Below are 14,462 nucleotides of genomic sequence, written 5' to 3' on the forward strand. Positions count from 1 at the left end.
CTGCGGTAAACCTGGAGCCTGGAGTAATTGCGGCTCCTGGAATGGGGACTCTTTGCTGAGTTAGGCTTGGGAGTGGGGAATCTTGGTGGTGTTGATGGGGCAGCGGAGAGCCAAGGTCTCTCGAGGCATCGGTGTTGTTGTTGCTATACCTGGAGGAACGATGCCTTGATGCCTGGAACACCTTGCAGAAGCCTTGAAGGCTGCTTGAGACCCAATTTCAACATAAGATGAACTCTAAATCATTTAATTTTATTCTTTCTATGACTCAAAATAGTGCATGATTGTGGCGACAAAACACTTTCCACTGTATCTTCCTAAATATCTGACAATGAAACCATTCATTCAATCATTAATTGCAGAAAGATAAGCAATTAGCAAAGATATTAAAATAAATAACTCCCAATATTTCTTCCTTTCAAGTAGCACCCCTCAGGTCCCGCCCATAGGCCACAAGCCCCGCCCCCCGGTACTAGGCCCCGCCCAAGCACGTCGGTTCCCGCCCATCCCACTCAGGGTCCCGCGCTCACGTTCCAAGCTCCTCGTCCCCGCCATCTGTCTTCCGAAACGCGGGCCCAACTGCGCATGCGGACCGGATCACGGGCTCTTCCGTGTTGGGAGGAACTACAATTCCCAGAATGCAGTCGGTCAGATTTGTATCTAAGTCGCCATCATCATCTCTTCAATCCACTGATTACAATAAAGCATTCACACCCTTCTACACGTTCAATTTTAATTCGTTGTACAGTATAACGATCAGCGTTAGTTTTTCCGTGAGCAGATAGCTGGCGGGGCTCGGTTATTCGCCCGGATCCATTTCAGAGCAGAACCTGGAGCCGGACTGGATTAATCGTCGGATCCGGCGCGACCGTTAAACTGGCAGCGTTCGAGAGTTTGGACCGTGGGGACGGTGATGGAGTTGTCACCGCTTATCAAGAAATTGGGTAGAGAGCGGCCCGGAATGGGCCAGTACTGATCTATGGCCTTGTCCTGATCGACATTAATGGGGATCATTTCTCACTCTGTCAGTCCTCCCTCTCTGTAATACTGTGTCGTGGATGGCGCTTTCGCCGTCTTAATACTACATCGTCCCCTGTAGAATACTTCTTGCTAATTTGTATGTGAAGTATCTCTTTCTTTGTGGCTGTCCCGATGGACTATCCCTCCGCCTCCAATGCACTTTTCTGTGAAACGCGAGATTTTTTTAAAACTCCCTTTCTGCCGCGCTCTGTGTGCGGCTTCCCTTTCACTATTATTGTCCCTGTGGAGTCTGTTTCTCTCTCTCTCTCTTGATTTATGCATTTGATTTCTGGAGGGGCTTGTCTCTTTGAGGTATCATGTTGTTCAATTTATGTGTGACATTGTATTGTCTTCTGTAGCAAACTGATAGAATAAACTTGAGCCATATGCCGTGTTTGTCAATGCACGTCTCAGCCCAGCCTTTATGCTCCAAATGTAATCACAGATAAGAACATGAATTGTTTTGGTGTTACTTTCACTTTTTAAAGTAGTGCACTACTTTATGTCCTTTATATAAACGATTTGGATGTGAACATAGGAAGTTTAGTTAGTAAGTTTTGTTTCAGGAACCTTGGTTAATTTTGTGCAGTGCAACTTGAAGCAAACTGCTTGCTTCTATGTGTTGGTGTGGAGGGAAGTAAATGTTTATGGATATGTGCCAATCAAGTAGTTTGACTTGACAATGTGTCATGCTTCTTGAGTGTTGTCAGAGCTGCACTCATCTAGCTGGGAGGGGGTGTATTACATCAAATTCTTGACTCATATCTTACAGATGGTTTTTGGGAGTCAGGAATTAAGTTACTTGCTGCATAATTCCTAGCCTCGAACCTACTGTTAACAGAATCCCATTGCCTCGATGAGTGCAGCACCTTCTACTGTCAAGCTCACTACCATCCAGGCTAAAGCTCACTTGATTGGTATCACATCCACAAATATCCACTGCTGCTGCTGCTCAGAGGCAGGTGTAACATTTACAAGATGTAATGCAGGAATTTAACAAAGGTTCCTTGGACAGTACCTTCTAAACCCATAACTACGACCATCGGCAAGAATAAGAGCAGCAGGTACCACTACCTTTGACTCCCTGTTTTCTGCCATTCTGACTTGGAAATCTGTTGCCATTTCTTTACAGTGGCTGTGTCACAGCAGTGTGGGTGAACCAAGTCAAATGAACTGCAAAATGCAAGGTTCAGCTCGCCACCACTTTCTCGAGGGCAATTTGGGGTGGTAAACACTTATTAGAGTTAGTCACTGGGAATTCAAGTGTATTTTTAAAAAAAGTTATTAGTCTCTGTGGTGATTGTAACACCGAGACTAATAACTTTTTTTAAAAATACACTTGAATTCCCAGTGACTAACTCTAATAAGTGTTTACCACCCCAAATTGCCCTCGAGAAAGTAGTGAGCTTGAGTAGTTTTGTGCCTGAAAATAACCATCACATGATTATATGCCAAGATCTTTGGTTTACTCTTGCTCTGAGGTGAAGTACGTCGCCTAACAATAGTGAAGAATGAGATAATCTGAATTTACAATTGCAGTTAATTGGTGGTTGAAGCCAGTTCTGATAATGTGGAAGCTCCATAAGTTTTGTAGAACCCAGTTTCCCATTTTATGTCTACTTATCATTTGATTCTGCACATTTTTTAATCACATACATTTTGGTGTATCATTTGGCAAAGTGTCACTTTTGTTTGTTTATTTGTGGTTAGTTATGTGTTGTATTAGGATCTTTAATGTGATAGGGGTTTGGTTACTTGCAATAACTGAACAGATCCTTCATTATTTTATAGTGTATCAGTGTTCATGCCATGAAATGCAGCAAATGGAGGAAAGTTACATTGATCATGCTGCTACAGTATAAGGATGAAAATTTGAAGGAAATTGAAAATGTCAAGTGGACTCAACTTTTACTTTGCTTTTCGTAGGTCATCAGCTTGTGGAAATTAGAGTTCGAGCGTTGAAGAATATTTTGTGCAAAATTGATCATGGTTTGGTTTCTGTTGTTGATCTGGCTCAAGAAAAAAACCTTTTCATTCGACTTCTGGAATGGTTCAACTTTCCAACTGTTCCAATGCAAGAAGAAGTACTCTCACTATGTAATCATCTTGTAAAAGTGAGTTATTTTCAGAGCGTCATCTTCTGCACATGATACTTTTGTGTATTAGGGGAATAATTTTAGTTTAATTTTGAAAAGTCGAATAACTATCATTCCCTTTTAGTTTGTTTTACATTTGCCAGTGATGTTTATAACCAAAATAGTATTTATAAATAATGATACAAGTGAAAGAGTCCTGGCAATGCTGTACAGTGTCTAGCAACATATTGTGAAGTTCCTGAATTGCTGTTATAATTAGGTTTCTGTTGAAGGTAAACTCTGATTGTGTTCCAAAATCTTTGCAAAGAATCTTCAGTATAAATGCATAGGGTGTTAGATAGCTGCATTAACAGGCATTCCAGATCATGTGAAAACAAAATGTACAAATTAGGGGGGTGGCAGAGGCTCAAGTAGAACTCCCTTTTTTTACGCTTTGAATAGTGCCAAGGAATTACATAGTTCCACCAAATAGGGAAGGCTGTGCTTCAGTTTAATGTCTTGTCTACCAGTTTAGCAATCCCTTTGAATTGCATTGAAATGTCAACTCATGTGCTTGAGCCACTGATGAATGCTTGAATCTCTGACCCATGAAGATGGGAGTGCTCCTGCTGAAAGGCTTGCATCTAGTAGCAAAGATAGTGTGTATTTTGAGAGACTGGAGCAATATAAGTCTTATACACAAAAACTACACAGGGTAAGAAAGATAAAGTACTTTAGGATCAGACAATAGAAAGCACCATCCTCCCTCCCTCCCACTCCTAAGTTTAGGAATTTCTTTTCGGTCCATCTCTTGCCCCTGTCAGTGATGAACTGATGACGACTCTTGGATTAAAGGAAAAGGAATTTATTTTGAAAACATTTATCTAGATGATTAGATAATACAAATATTTCAGTGAATCATTTTGGATACAGTCACTTACTGGTGGCAACCAAGAAGAGGATTTCCAGAAGAGTATGGGGAAAATAACTTGATGGCCTAGATTTTTGCAGTCAGTGGCAAAACAAAGATATGAGCTATGGACCACAAAGAACTCTGTGGGATGGTTTTCCCCTCTTGTCAGAGAAAATCTGGTAGGTGGAAGTGAGGACTGCGGATGCTGGAGGTTAGAGTTAAGATTAGAGTGGTGCTAGAAAAGCACAGCAGGTCAGGCAGCATCCAAGGAGTAGGAAAATTGATGTTTCGGGTAGGAGCCCTTCATCAGGAATGAGATAAAATCTGGTGCCAAGTTAAGGGAATCTTCACACACACAGCCACAGTGATGTTCGCAAGCAGGTTAACAGCACATTGAAGTGTTCACGCAAACCAAACCAAAAAGTCCAATTCATTTAAAATTCTTCATTTTTAATGTACATTTTTAGATAGTGAAACTCATTATTGAATTTATTTAATATGTTTTTGATGTGATAGAAATATAATCCAATGGCATATAAAAGTATTAATGAAAACTCCAATCCCATTATAAACTCTCTGTTAGACAGATATACATACACCAACAATTAGGGGAAAATACATTGTTGGTGCAGGTGAAATAAAACTGTGAAGTCATTTCAGTGGTCTTTCCTTCCCTGTTCTGAAATTAAGATGATTATATTTAGCTAGCCAGACCCTTAGTGTTCTGTTATCTTCCTTTTATAACTAATCCCTTAACTGGACTTGCCACATAAATGCAGTAGCTACAAGGGCAGGTCAAAGGCTAGGAATACTGTGACGAGTAACTCACCACCTGACTCCCTTGCTGAGATATCTATATCATCGATAGTCACAGGTGAGGTGCTGGAAAACTGGAGGTTGGCTAATGTGGTGCCACTATTTAAGAGAGGTAGTAAGGAAGAGCCAGGGAACTACAGATCGGTGAGCCTGACATCGGAGGTGGGTGGGTTGTTGCATGGAATCTTGAGGGACAGAATTTACATGTATTTGAGTAGGCAAGGACAAATTCACGATAGTTAACATGGCATTGTGCGTAGGAAATCATGTCTCATGAGCTTAATTGAATTTTGTGAAGAAGTAACGAAGAGGATTGATGAGGGCAGAATGGTGGACGCGATCCATATGGACTTCAGGAAGGCATTCAATAACGTTCCTCATGGTAGACTGGTCAGCAAGGTTAGATCACATGGAATACGGGAGAACTAACCATTTTGATACAGAACTGGCTTGAAGGTAAAACACAGGGTGGTGGGAAAGAGTTGCTTTTCAGAATAGAGGTCTGTTACCAGTGGTATGCCATAAGGGTCGGTGCTGGGTCCACTGCTTTTTGTCATGTAAATGATTTGGATGTGAACATAGGAGGTATAATTAGTAAGTTTGCAGATGACACCAAACTTGGAGATGTAGTGGACAGTGAAGGAGGTTGCCTCAGGTGCAATGGGATCTTGATCAGATGGGCCAATGGGATGAGGAGTGGCAGATGGAGTTTAATTGAGATAAATGTGAAGTGTTGCATTTGAAAGGCAAATTAGGACAGAACTTCTACACAGATCCTTGAGAGTGGTTTCAGCAGGTAGATAGGATAGTAAAGAAGGCATTTAGTATGCTTTCCTTTATTGGTCAGAGCATTGAGTATAGGAATTGGGAGGTCATGTGGCTATACAGGACATTGGTTACACCACAACTCTGATCTCCTTCCTATTGGAGGAGTGTTGTGAAAAATGAAAGGATTCAGAAAAGATTTACAAGGATGTTGCCAGTGTTAGGGGGTTTGAGCCAAAGGGAGTGGCTGAATAGGCTGTTTTCCCTGGAGTATTTGAGGCTGAGGGGTGACATTTTAGACGTTTATAAAATCATGAGGGGCATGGATAGGGTAAATAGACAGGGTGTTTTCCTGGGTTGTGGGAGTCCAGAACAGACGACATAGGTTTAGGGAGAGAGGGGAAAGATTTAAAAAGGACCCAAGGGGCAATGTTTTCATGCAGAGGGGTATGCGTGTTTGGAATGAGCTGCAGACAAAGTGGTGGAGAGTGGTACAACTATAAAATTTAAATGGCATCAGGATGTGTATATGAATAGAGAGTTTGGGAGGATATGGGCTAAGTGCTGGCAAATGGGCCTAGATTATGTTAGGATATTTGGTCAACGTGGACGAGCTGTACTGAAGGTTCTGTTTCCATGCTGTACATCTCTTACTCTATGACCATCCAGTACAAAGCAGCCCACTTGATTGGCATTGCATTCGCAAGTATCCATTCCTCCACCACCAATGCTCAGTAGTAGCAGTGTGTACTATCTACAAGATGCACTGCAGGCATTCATCAAAGATCCACAGACAGTGCCTTCCAAACCCACAACCCCTTCCATCTAGAAGGGCAAGGGCAGTAGATATATGGGAATGCCACCATTTTCAAGTTCCCCTCCAAGCCACTCACCATCTTGACTTGGAAATGTATTGCTTTTACTTCAGTGCTGCTGTGTCAAAATCCTGGAATTCCTTCCCTATTAGCATGTGGGTCAACCCACAGCAGGTGGACTGCAGTGGTTCAAGAAGGCAGCTCACCACTACCTTCTCAAGGGCAACTAGGGATGGGCAATAAATACGGACCAGCTAGCAACACCCACATTCCACAAAAATGAATAAATAAAAAAAAATTCTGCCACAGTGGCTTTCGATCTCAGGTGCCCAGAGCATAACCAGCATCTCTCCCTACCATTACTACCAATAATAAATTTCTTAAATGGGTTGTATTGCTTATTTTTTTCATTATAGAACTTTGGAACATTCTTTTAATATCAAGTTAGCCTGCAGTTATAAAATGATGAAGAATACTGCAAAGTAAATCCAGTATATGTTTTTAATCATTTAAAGCACTCTTCAGTTGCCCAATTATTTCGAGAAATTGGAGCTTTGGAATTTCTAGCACAATTGCGATCCAATGTGGAGCCAAAGTTACAAGCATGCATCGATGAGATTATGGATGATCTGTTCAGACTGCCAGATACGATTGTTGATGTGCCACCTATTGCCTATCAGTCACAACCTCTGAAATCCTCTGATGATAAAGGTAACCTGAACAATTGCAGTGTTAACCTATGTGCTGTCATATTGGGATAATGCAATCTATTGTTTTGTCATAATGCTCGCTTTTAAAATGGTAAATAGGTGAGAAGCATTTCTTTCTTACTGTGATGTGTATGCACTACTCACGTAAGGCTTCCTTGCTCTAACACTTGTGATCTTTTCATGGAAACTTCATCAGTCTCTGAAAAAAATACGTAGAAGGTAAAGAAGGACTTTGAAAGGGGTTTAAATTAATATCCTTTGGGTACAAAAAATTAAAAAGATTGTAACATAAAAGTAAACCTTGGTAACTGTTGAGAAATGTAATTAAACCAAGACATACAGTGTGAAAACTGCTGCAGTAACTGGTAGGAATTGGAAGCTAGATTCCTTACTGAGTTCAATTTCTCTGAGAGCTTGTTTCCTGTTGGAATCATGGACTTCCACTTTGAAAAGAATGTTGTATCTGCAAAACAAGATTTTTCCAAATTCAGGTTGGCTTTTGTATACTTTGTTGAGTTCAGTGGCTCAGTCACTCCTAACTTGACCTGGAGTTCTTCACTTTCTACAGTATACTTGTCGATCTTCATTGCCTGACACTTTTATGCCACAAAAATCTAAGACTAACGTACCAACAGATTACCACTTGCAACAATTATGTACCTGGATCTAGGTTTAGTCTTTAATTTGCTTTGTCTTCTATATCAAATAATGACCTGCAAGCATGCATAATTTACATGTCCATAGTAATTTAGACAAATTCTATTTTTTAAAGTAGACATCTACCAAAAAGGAGGAAATAAAAGTTAAATGTTTTCACAGTGTAAACACTCAAGTATCCCTACTAAATCTCTCTAAACAATGGGAAGATGATGGGCTCATGGTATTATTGCTCGACTATTAATCCAGAAGTTTAGTTAAAACTCTTGGGACCTGGTTGAATTTTGAATTCAGTTTAAAAAAAAATCTAGAAATAAGAATGTACTGATGACCATGAAACTATTGTAAATCATCAGAAAAACCCATCTGAAACTATTGTAAATCATCAGAAAAACCCATCTGATTCACTAATGTCCTTTAGGGAAGGAAACTGCCAACCTTGCCTAGTATGGCCTACATGTAATTTCAGACCCAAAGCAATGTGGTTGACTCTCAATTACCCTTAGAAATGGCCTAGCAAGCCACTCTGTTATACCATTAGGTTGGGGCTGCTTTACTGACCCTTTAGAGGTTTATAAAATCATGAGAGGCATGGATAGGATAAATGGACACTGTCTTTTCCCTGGGATGGGGGAGTCCAGAACTAGATGGCATAGATTTAGAGTGAGAGGGGAAAAAATGCTGGAACCTATTCTTTGTCTTTGTATTATCTCAGTTTCCCTGGACAGTGAACATCTAAATTTAATTGGTTGAACACTTACTTCTGGTGGGGGAAGAATGTCAAAAAGGAATTCCATTGCATGCTAACAGGGTAGTGAAGGAGGTGTTTGGTACGCTTTCCTTGTTTGGTCAGTGTATTGAGTATAGGTGTTGGATGGTCATGTTGTTACTCTACAGGACGTTGGTTAGGCCACTTTTGGAATACTGCGTTCAGTTCTGGAAGGATGTTGTGAAACTTGAAAGGGTTCAGAAAAGGTTTACAAGTGTGTTGCCTGGATAGGAGAGTTTGAGCTGTAGGAAGGGGCCACATAGGCTGGGGCTATTTTCCCTAGAACATTGGAGGCTGAGGCTTATAAAGGTTTAAAAATCATGAGGGGCATGGATAGGACGAATGATCAGTGTCTTTTCCCTAGGGTAGGGAAGACCAAAGCTAGAGGGCATAGGTTTAAGGTGAGGGGGACAAGAGTTTAAATGGGACCTAAGGGGCAACTTTTTCTTGCAGAAGGTGGTGCGTGTATGGAATGAACTGCCAGAGGAAGTGGTGGAGGCTGGTACAATTACAACATTTAAAAGGCATCTGGATGGATATGTGATTAAGAAGGGATTAGAGGGATATGGGCTAAATGCTGGCAAATGAGACTAGATAAATTTTACGATATCTGTTTAGCATGGACAAGTTGGACCGAAGTATCTCTTTGCATCCTGTACATCTTTATGACGATCTAAGGATACATGCTTGATGAGGTTTAACACTGCCAGTAAATGGGCAACTGGAGCTTGGATAGCTCACCTTAACATCTTTTAATTTGAATGTATTCACCATAATCTACCACTGGAAGTGACATAAAGATCTTACTTGGAGCACTTCAGGGGTATATGAATATTAGAGGCTCATTGTTAGTAAATAGGACCTATTCTGTTTTTAATGTAAGTTTTTATGGAATAAAAATGTGCCCATTTTTAATAAACATAATATATATATATATAGCAATTGCAAGCAGAGGCACATTATGTTGGGTTATGTCCACACTGGTGACAATATAAATTATAAATTTTACTGCTGCAGGATTGGCATTTAGAATTACAGTGATCAATTGCAAAGAAAATGGAGGAAAAAAAGAATCCATTATGTCAAAATTGTTTGGTGACTCAAACTTGATTCAGAAAATGAAAATATGCCTTTTTTCCCACAATTGTTAGTTTGTCCCTGTCAAATTATCTCCTCTGGAAAAGTTTTCAGTGTTCATTTTGTGGCTTTGTAGAACAATATAAAATTGTGGTTTGAAATGTTAAAGTGATGTCCAGTGTAGTACCTATCTATGATATCTAGGTTGTACAAATATTTTAAAAATAAAACTTTTAAAAACATTTCTATAGCTATACCACCTGTAACATTCGAAGAAGAAATGGTCGGTTACTTTCAGAAAAGCAGCTACAGTCAAATAAATGAAAGCAGAAGTTTGCCTCAGAAAGCAATTGGTGAGTTATCCTGAACTTTAGCCTTGACTTTTGGATATGATTCCTCTTAAAGGGAAATCTGAACGTTGTCATCTGCTTTTACCTTTGATAAAATCTGTAAAGTTCTACTGTTTTGTTAAAAATCAGAAAGTGCAAGGAAATGGCTCAAAAAGTCAAAGTCTGCTCACGATTGTGCATAAAGTGACTGTTATTGATCATTACTAAATTAAATCTTTTTACGTCAAAATAATAGCAGAGGTTCATTGCACAAATAGAGCCCCATTTCAAGTTGTTTTATTGATATTTGTCAGTCATATGATATATACCCGTTCTGTTTTGTGTGAGCTAATTCCCTGAGCAGGTTGATAATTCTTTTTTACTGTATTTTTAATATCTGTCCCATAGATGTAAGCAAAGAAGTAACACCTGTCCATTGAGTAGAGCACAGAATTTTTGCACTGTCTTAAGAGAAGTTTTTAAGAAAATTCTTTCAGATTAAATATTATCAGGAGCCCCCTTTCATGTATTGGTGTAATGTGCTTTCAGAAAAAAAGTGCATATGACATCTTTCGATAACCGAAAAGATAACTGCACCTTAGGTGGAAGGGAAAGGAACCAAAATATTGTCAAGAGGGTCTTGTTGCTGAAGTGTTTTGATTTGCATTCATCAGGACAAAAACAAGAGTGTTGACTTTCAAACAATCATTGGTCATGCATGTTCGCTAGAAATAACATAGTAGAGACCTATTCTCTGAGGCAAAGGAATATGTTCAAGTCTTATGCCTGTTGTGAGTTATGTTTCAAAAGAGTTAGGGAGCTCACAGTTACCTGTTCCTTTTTCCATGGCAATGTCTTGGCCAGTCAGTGTCAACTTGCCGACCAATCAGTAATATTTTCTCTTATTTTATAAATTATTGCAATTGTTTGAAATTTAGTATACTTGTATTTGTTTGGCAACACATCTGTTATTAGCTCAAGAAATAAGATTCTTTCAGTTTCTCTTTTTTATTGTCTTACAATCTACGTGTAACATAGTAATGCAGTTGACAACTCTGAGATGGAAATTGCAGTTCTGAGGTCTGAAACAAACAATGTGGAAATAGGAAAACAATGATTTACTGTTTTATGAGTTATTATTGGAGTGGGATCTTTGTCTCTTCAATACCGTACAATGCATTGAATGTGTCATTGACATTAATTATAAATTAAAACATATAGTTATTTTGTAATTGATTTTGCACTCCAGTTTCAAGGGTTTTGTTTTTTACCATTAGTTAATGATACAGTGAAATGCCTGAAGTATTCCACCTTTCCTTGGTTGACACTGACTATGACAGACAGACATGTTCTTTCATCAACTGCAAGGTATGTTATAGTAAGTTGGATTGTATGAATGACACTGGAAAAATAAATTATCTTAGTCTCAACTTAGTTAAAAAGCTGTTTTGCAATCCTGGTTTAAAAAAATGGATATTGCTCATTTATATTTGTTTTAGTGTAATAGTACTTGAACCATTAAAATGTTGCACATCAAACAAATTACTCTGGGATGTTAAAGTCAATGGGTCTGGTATCTAGTAGCCATGTATATGATTCATGGCTTTGTGATTCCACTCATATAGGAAACCTTTAAGTGCATTGGTGATCCAGAGTGGTCTGATTGAAATAACACTTTTTTTTAAAAAAAAGCTTTGTATTACCCTCACATTAAAAACAAAAATTCAGAATTGTGAATGAAATGGAAACTCATGTTTTGTAGACATTTTGGAAAATACCTTTTGAAAGAAGTGCTGTATTCCATTAAGGTGCATAATTTAGGTTAAATGTAAGGGTATTCCTAATGATCTCACCTTTTATGGACCACTATTATCTGCTAGTTATTTGTTGTGATGAGCTCTGTGGTATTGTTGTTCCTAGCTGGCTTGAATGTGTGCATAGGTTCCACTGAAACCTGTGACATTTTTAAAAAGGCATTCCATGAGATTGCATGTTATACTGTGAGAAATTATCTGAGCAGCATCGTTTTAATACACTATATTTCAGCATCAAGCTTGCACGATGAACAAATGGCTTGGACACTATTTAGATGTTTGCTGATAAAGCCAATCTTTTAGCACATTGATATGCAGGAATCTGAACATGAATATTGACCAGTAAAGATAGGCTTGAGGTAGACATAAAAGGTCCTATGACAGCCCTCTTGGTCCTGAAAAGTGCGTAGGTTATCTTAGATTTAGGTATTTTAAAAGTTTGATCAACAATTGAAGCTAGCTGTTTCACACTGCTATATGCAACAAACATAAAACAAAAAGTTATTGTGAAGCCAAATAAGTGTCCTGGTACATAAATGTTTGGTGTGATTTATCTGGTCTGCAATTCCAGCCATTGCACTAGAAAGGATGTGATTGCACTAGATAGGGTGTAGAGGAGATTCACCAGAGATGTTGTTTGGTTGGAGCGTTTCAGCTATGCAGATAAACTATATAAGCTGAGGATTGTTTTCAATAGAATAGAGAAGGCTGAATGGGGTTGGGAGGTGGGGGTAGGAATCGGATTGAGTTGCTCAAAATTACATGGGCCATAGATAGTATGGATAGGAAGAAATTTCCCTCTTAGCAGAGGGATGAGTAACCAAGGGCATTGTTTAAAGGTAAAGGGCAGATGATCAGGATGGATTTAAGGAACAGTTTTTCACCCAGAGAATGATTGCTGTCTGTGCCTCGTGAAAGGTGATGGAGGTAGGAACCATTGGAACATTTAATAGATATTTAGATAATCGTTTGAACTGCCATGGCATACAAAGCTATGGGCCAAGTGCTGAAAAATAGGACTAGAATGGATAGGTGCTTGATGTCTGATTCAGACATGATGGACTCTTTATACACTCTAAAACTCTGACTCAGTGAATGTCAATACTGCTGTGATGCCAGATATGTAGGCCATTCATCCCAAAGATTGATAGATCTTATCAAACAGCGTGTCCCATCAGTTGTTTGCAAGAAACCAGGAACTGACCATTTCCTAACTCACCTACACTTTGAAAATTCGCAACACTGTACCTAACATTGGATGTTAGTCTGCAGTTGGATAATATTTGCTGGGTAATACTGAATGTACATAATTTAGTGTTGTCAGTTGGGCTCTCAGTGTGATGCATGTGTGCACTGAATGCACATATATTAATACACAGACTTTTGCTCTTTGACGATAGAAAGACTATGTGTACACACTGTACCTATTTGGACTCAATAAAGTTGGTTTGTTGACTCATTGATCAGGGTATGATCCTGAGAAATCAGAGTCAACCTCCCTGATTTAAAATTTAAATACAATCTGGTAGTCAACTATCAGCCTTCATTTTCATGAAGAACACATCAGCTAATATTTCTATGAATTAGAGTATACTTGCTAACCAGTTGGTTCTTTCCCATCATGCAGCATAAATGTTAGTTTTTTTTCCTTTGAGTTTGTGTTCTTGTGAATTGTCCTAATCGCTGCAAGGTGAAATCTTCAACAAAATGTGCCTTCCAAGTTCCAGCAGTATTAAAAAAATTGATTTCAGCTTTCACAAGACAGTGTTCGAGTGTATGTGTTTCATGGGCCTTCTGCCCAAATTCAGAATGTTGTGAGGAAAACTGAAGAGTTAGTAGTTTTTAAACACTGCTTATTTTTGAATAGCTCTTTGAAAAGCAGTAATCACACCTTGGTTCGCAATACGTGTGAACTTCTGCAAGATGTTATAATGCAGGATTTTCCTGCTGAGATCTTCCTTCAGCGTCCAAAGATCGTCCAGGTAAGAGACATTTTCATATATTAAATGTTAATTTGTATATTTCTGTTAAAAATCACACAACACCAGGTTATAATCCAACAGGTTTAATTGGAAGCACACTAGCTTTCGGAGCGACGCTCCTTCATCAGGTGATTGTGGAGGGCTCGATCGTAACACAGAATTTATAGCAAAAATTTGCAGTGTGATGTAACTGAAATTATACATTGAAGACTTGATTCTTCAATGTATAATTTCAGTTACATCACACTGCAAATTTTTGCTATAAATTCTGTCGTACGATCGAGCCCTCCACAATCACCTGATGAAGGAACGTCGCTCCGAAAGCTAGTGTGCTTCCAATTAAACCTGTTGGACTAAAACCTGGTGTTGTATGATTTTTAACCCTGGTCAAAAATAACCATGTAACCATTCTAATTCCATTTTCCAGCTTGGACATTGCCTTGTATGTCTTGGCATCACACATGTTCTTCTTCAGAAACTGCCAGTTAGATCAGGACATTTATGGTTTGGTTAAGAGAAATCAGTTGATGCAGGTGCATCTTTTGTGAGAGCTGTTTTTGGATAATAGCAAATGTTATTTCACTGGTTTATTCAACCACATAACTTGAATCAACGGGAAAAAGGTGATGTATGAATGTTTCGGGTATGAGCCCTTCTTCCTGAAGAAGGGCTCATGCCCGAACCGTCGATTCTCCTGTTCCTTGGATGCTGCCTGACCTGCTG

General features: G+C 39.0%; 1 protein-coding gene across 1 annotated transcript in view; it reads left to right on the forward strand.

The window, feature by feature from the left end:
- The first annotated feature begins 607 nt into the window (after positions 1-607).
- Positions 608-14,462, forward strand: part of LOC122549485 (rotatin-like) — a 20,725-nt gene continuing 6,870 nt past the window's right edge. Inside the window, exons 1-6 of the mRNA XM_043689344.1 lie at positions 608-941; positions 2,944-3,131; positions 6,917-7,112; positions 9,866-9,967; positions 11,221-11,311; positions 13,625-13,739. Coding sequence (XP_043545279.1) covers positions 911-941; positions 2,944-3,131; positions 6,917-7,112; positions 9,866-9,967; positions 11,221-11,311; positions 13,625-13,739 — 723 coding nt within the window. The 5' untranslated portion in view covers positions 608-910. The remainder of the gene's footprint in view (positions 942-2,943; positions 3,132-6,916; positions 7,113-9,865; positions 9,968-11,220; positions 11,312-13,624; positions 13,740-14,462) is intronic.

Source organism: Chiloscyllium plagiosum, chromosome 4 (genome assembly GCF_004010195.1).
Source record: "Chiloscyllium plagiosum isolate BGI_BamShark_2017 chromosome 4, ASM401019v2, whole genome shotgun sequence".
Classification (NCBI taxonomy): domain Eukaryota; kingdom Metazoa; phylum Chordata; class Chondrichthyes; order Orectolobiformes; family Hemiscylliidae; genus Chiloscyllium; species Chiloscyllium plagiosum.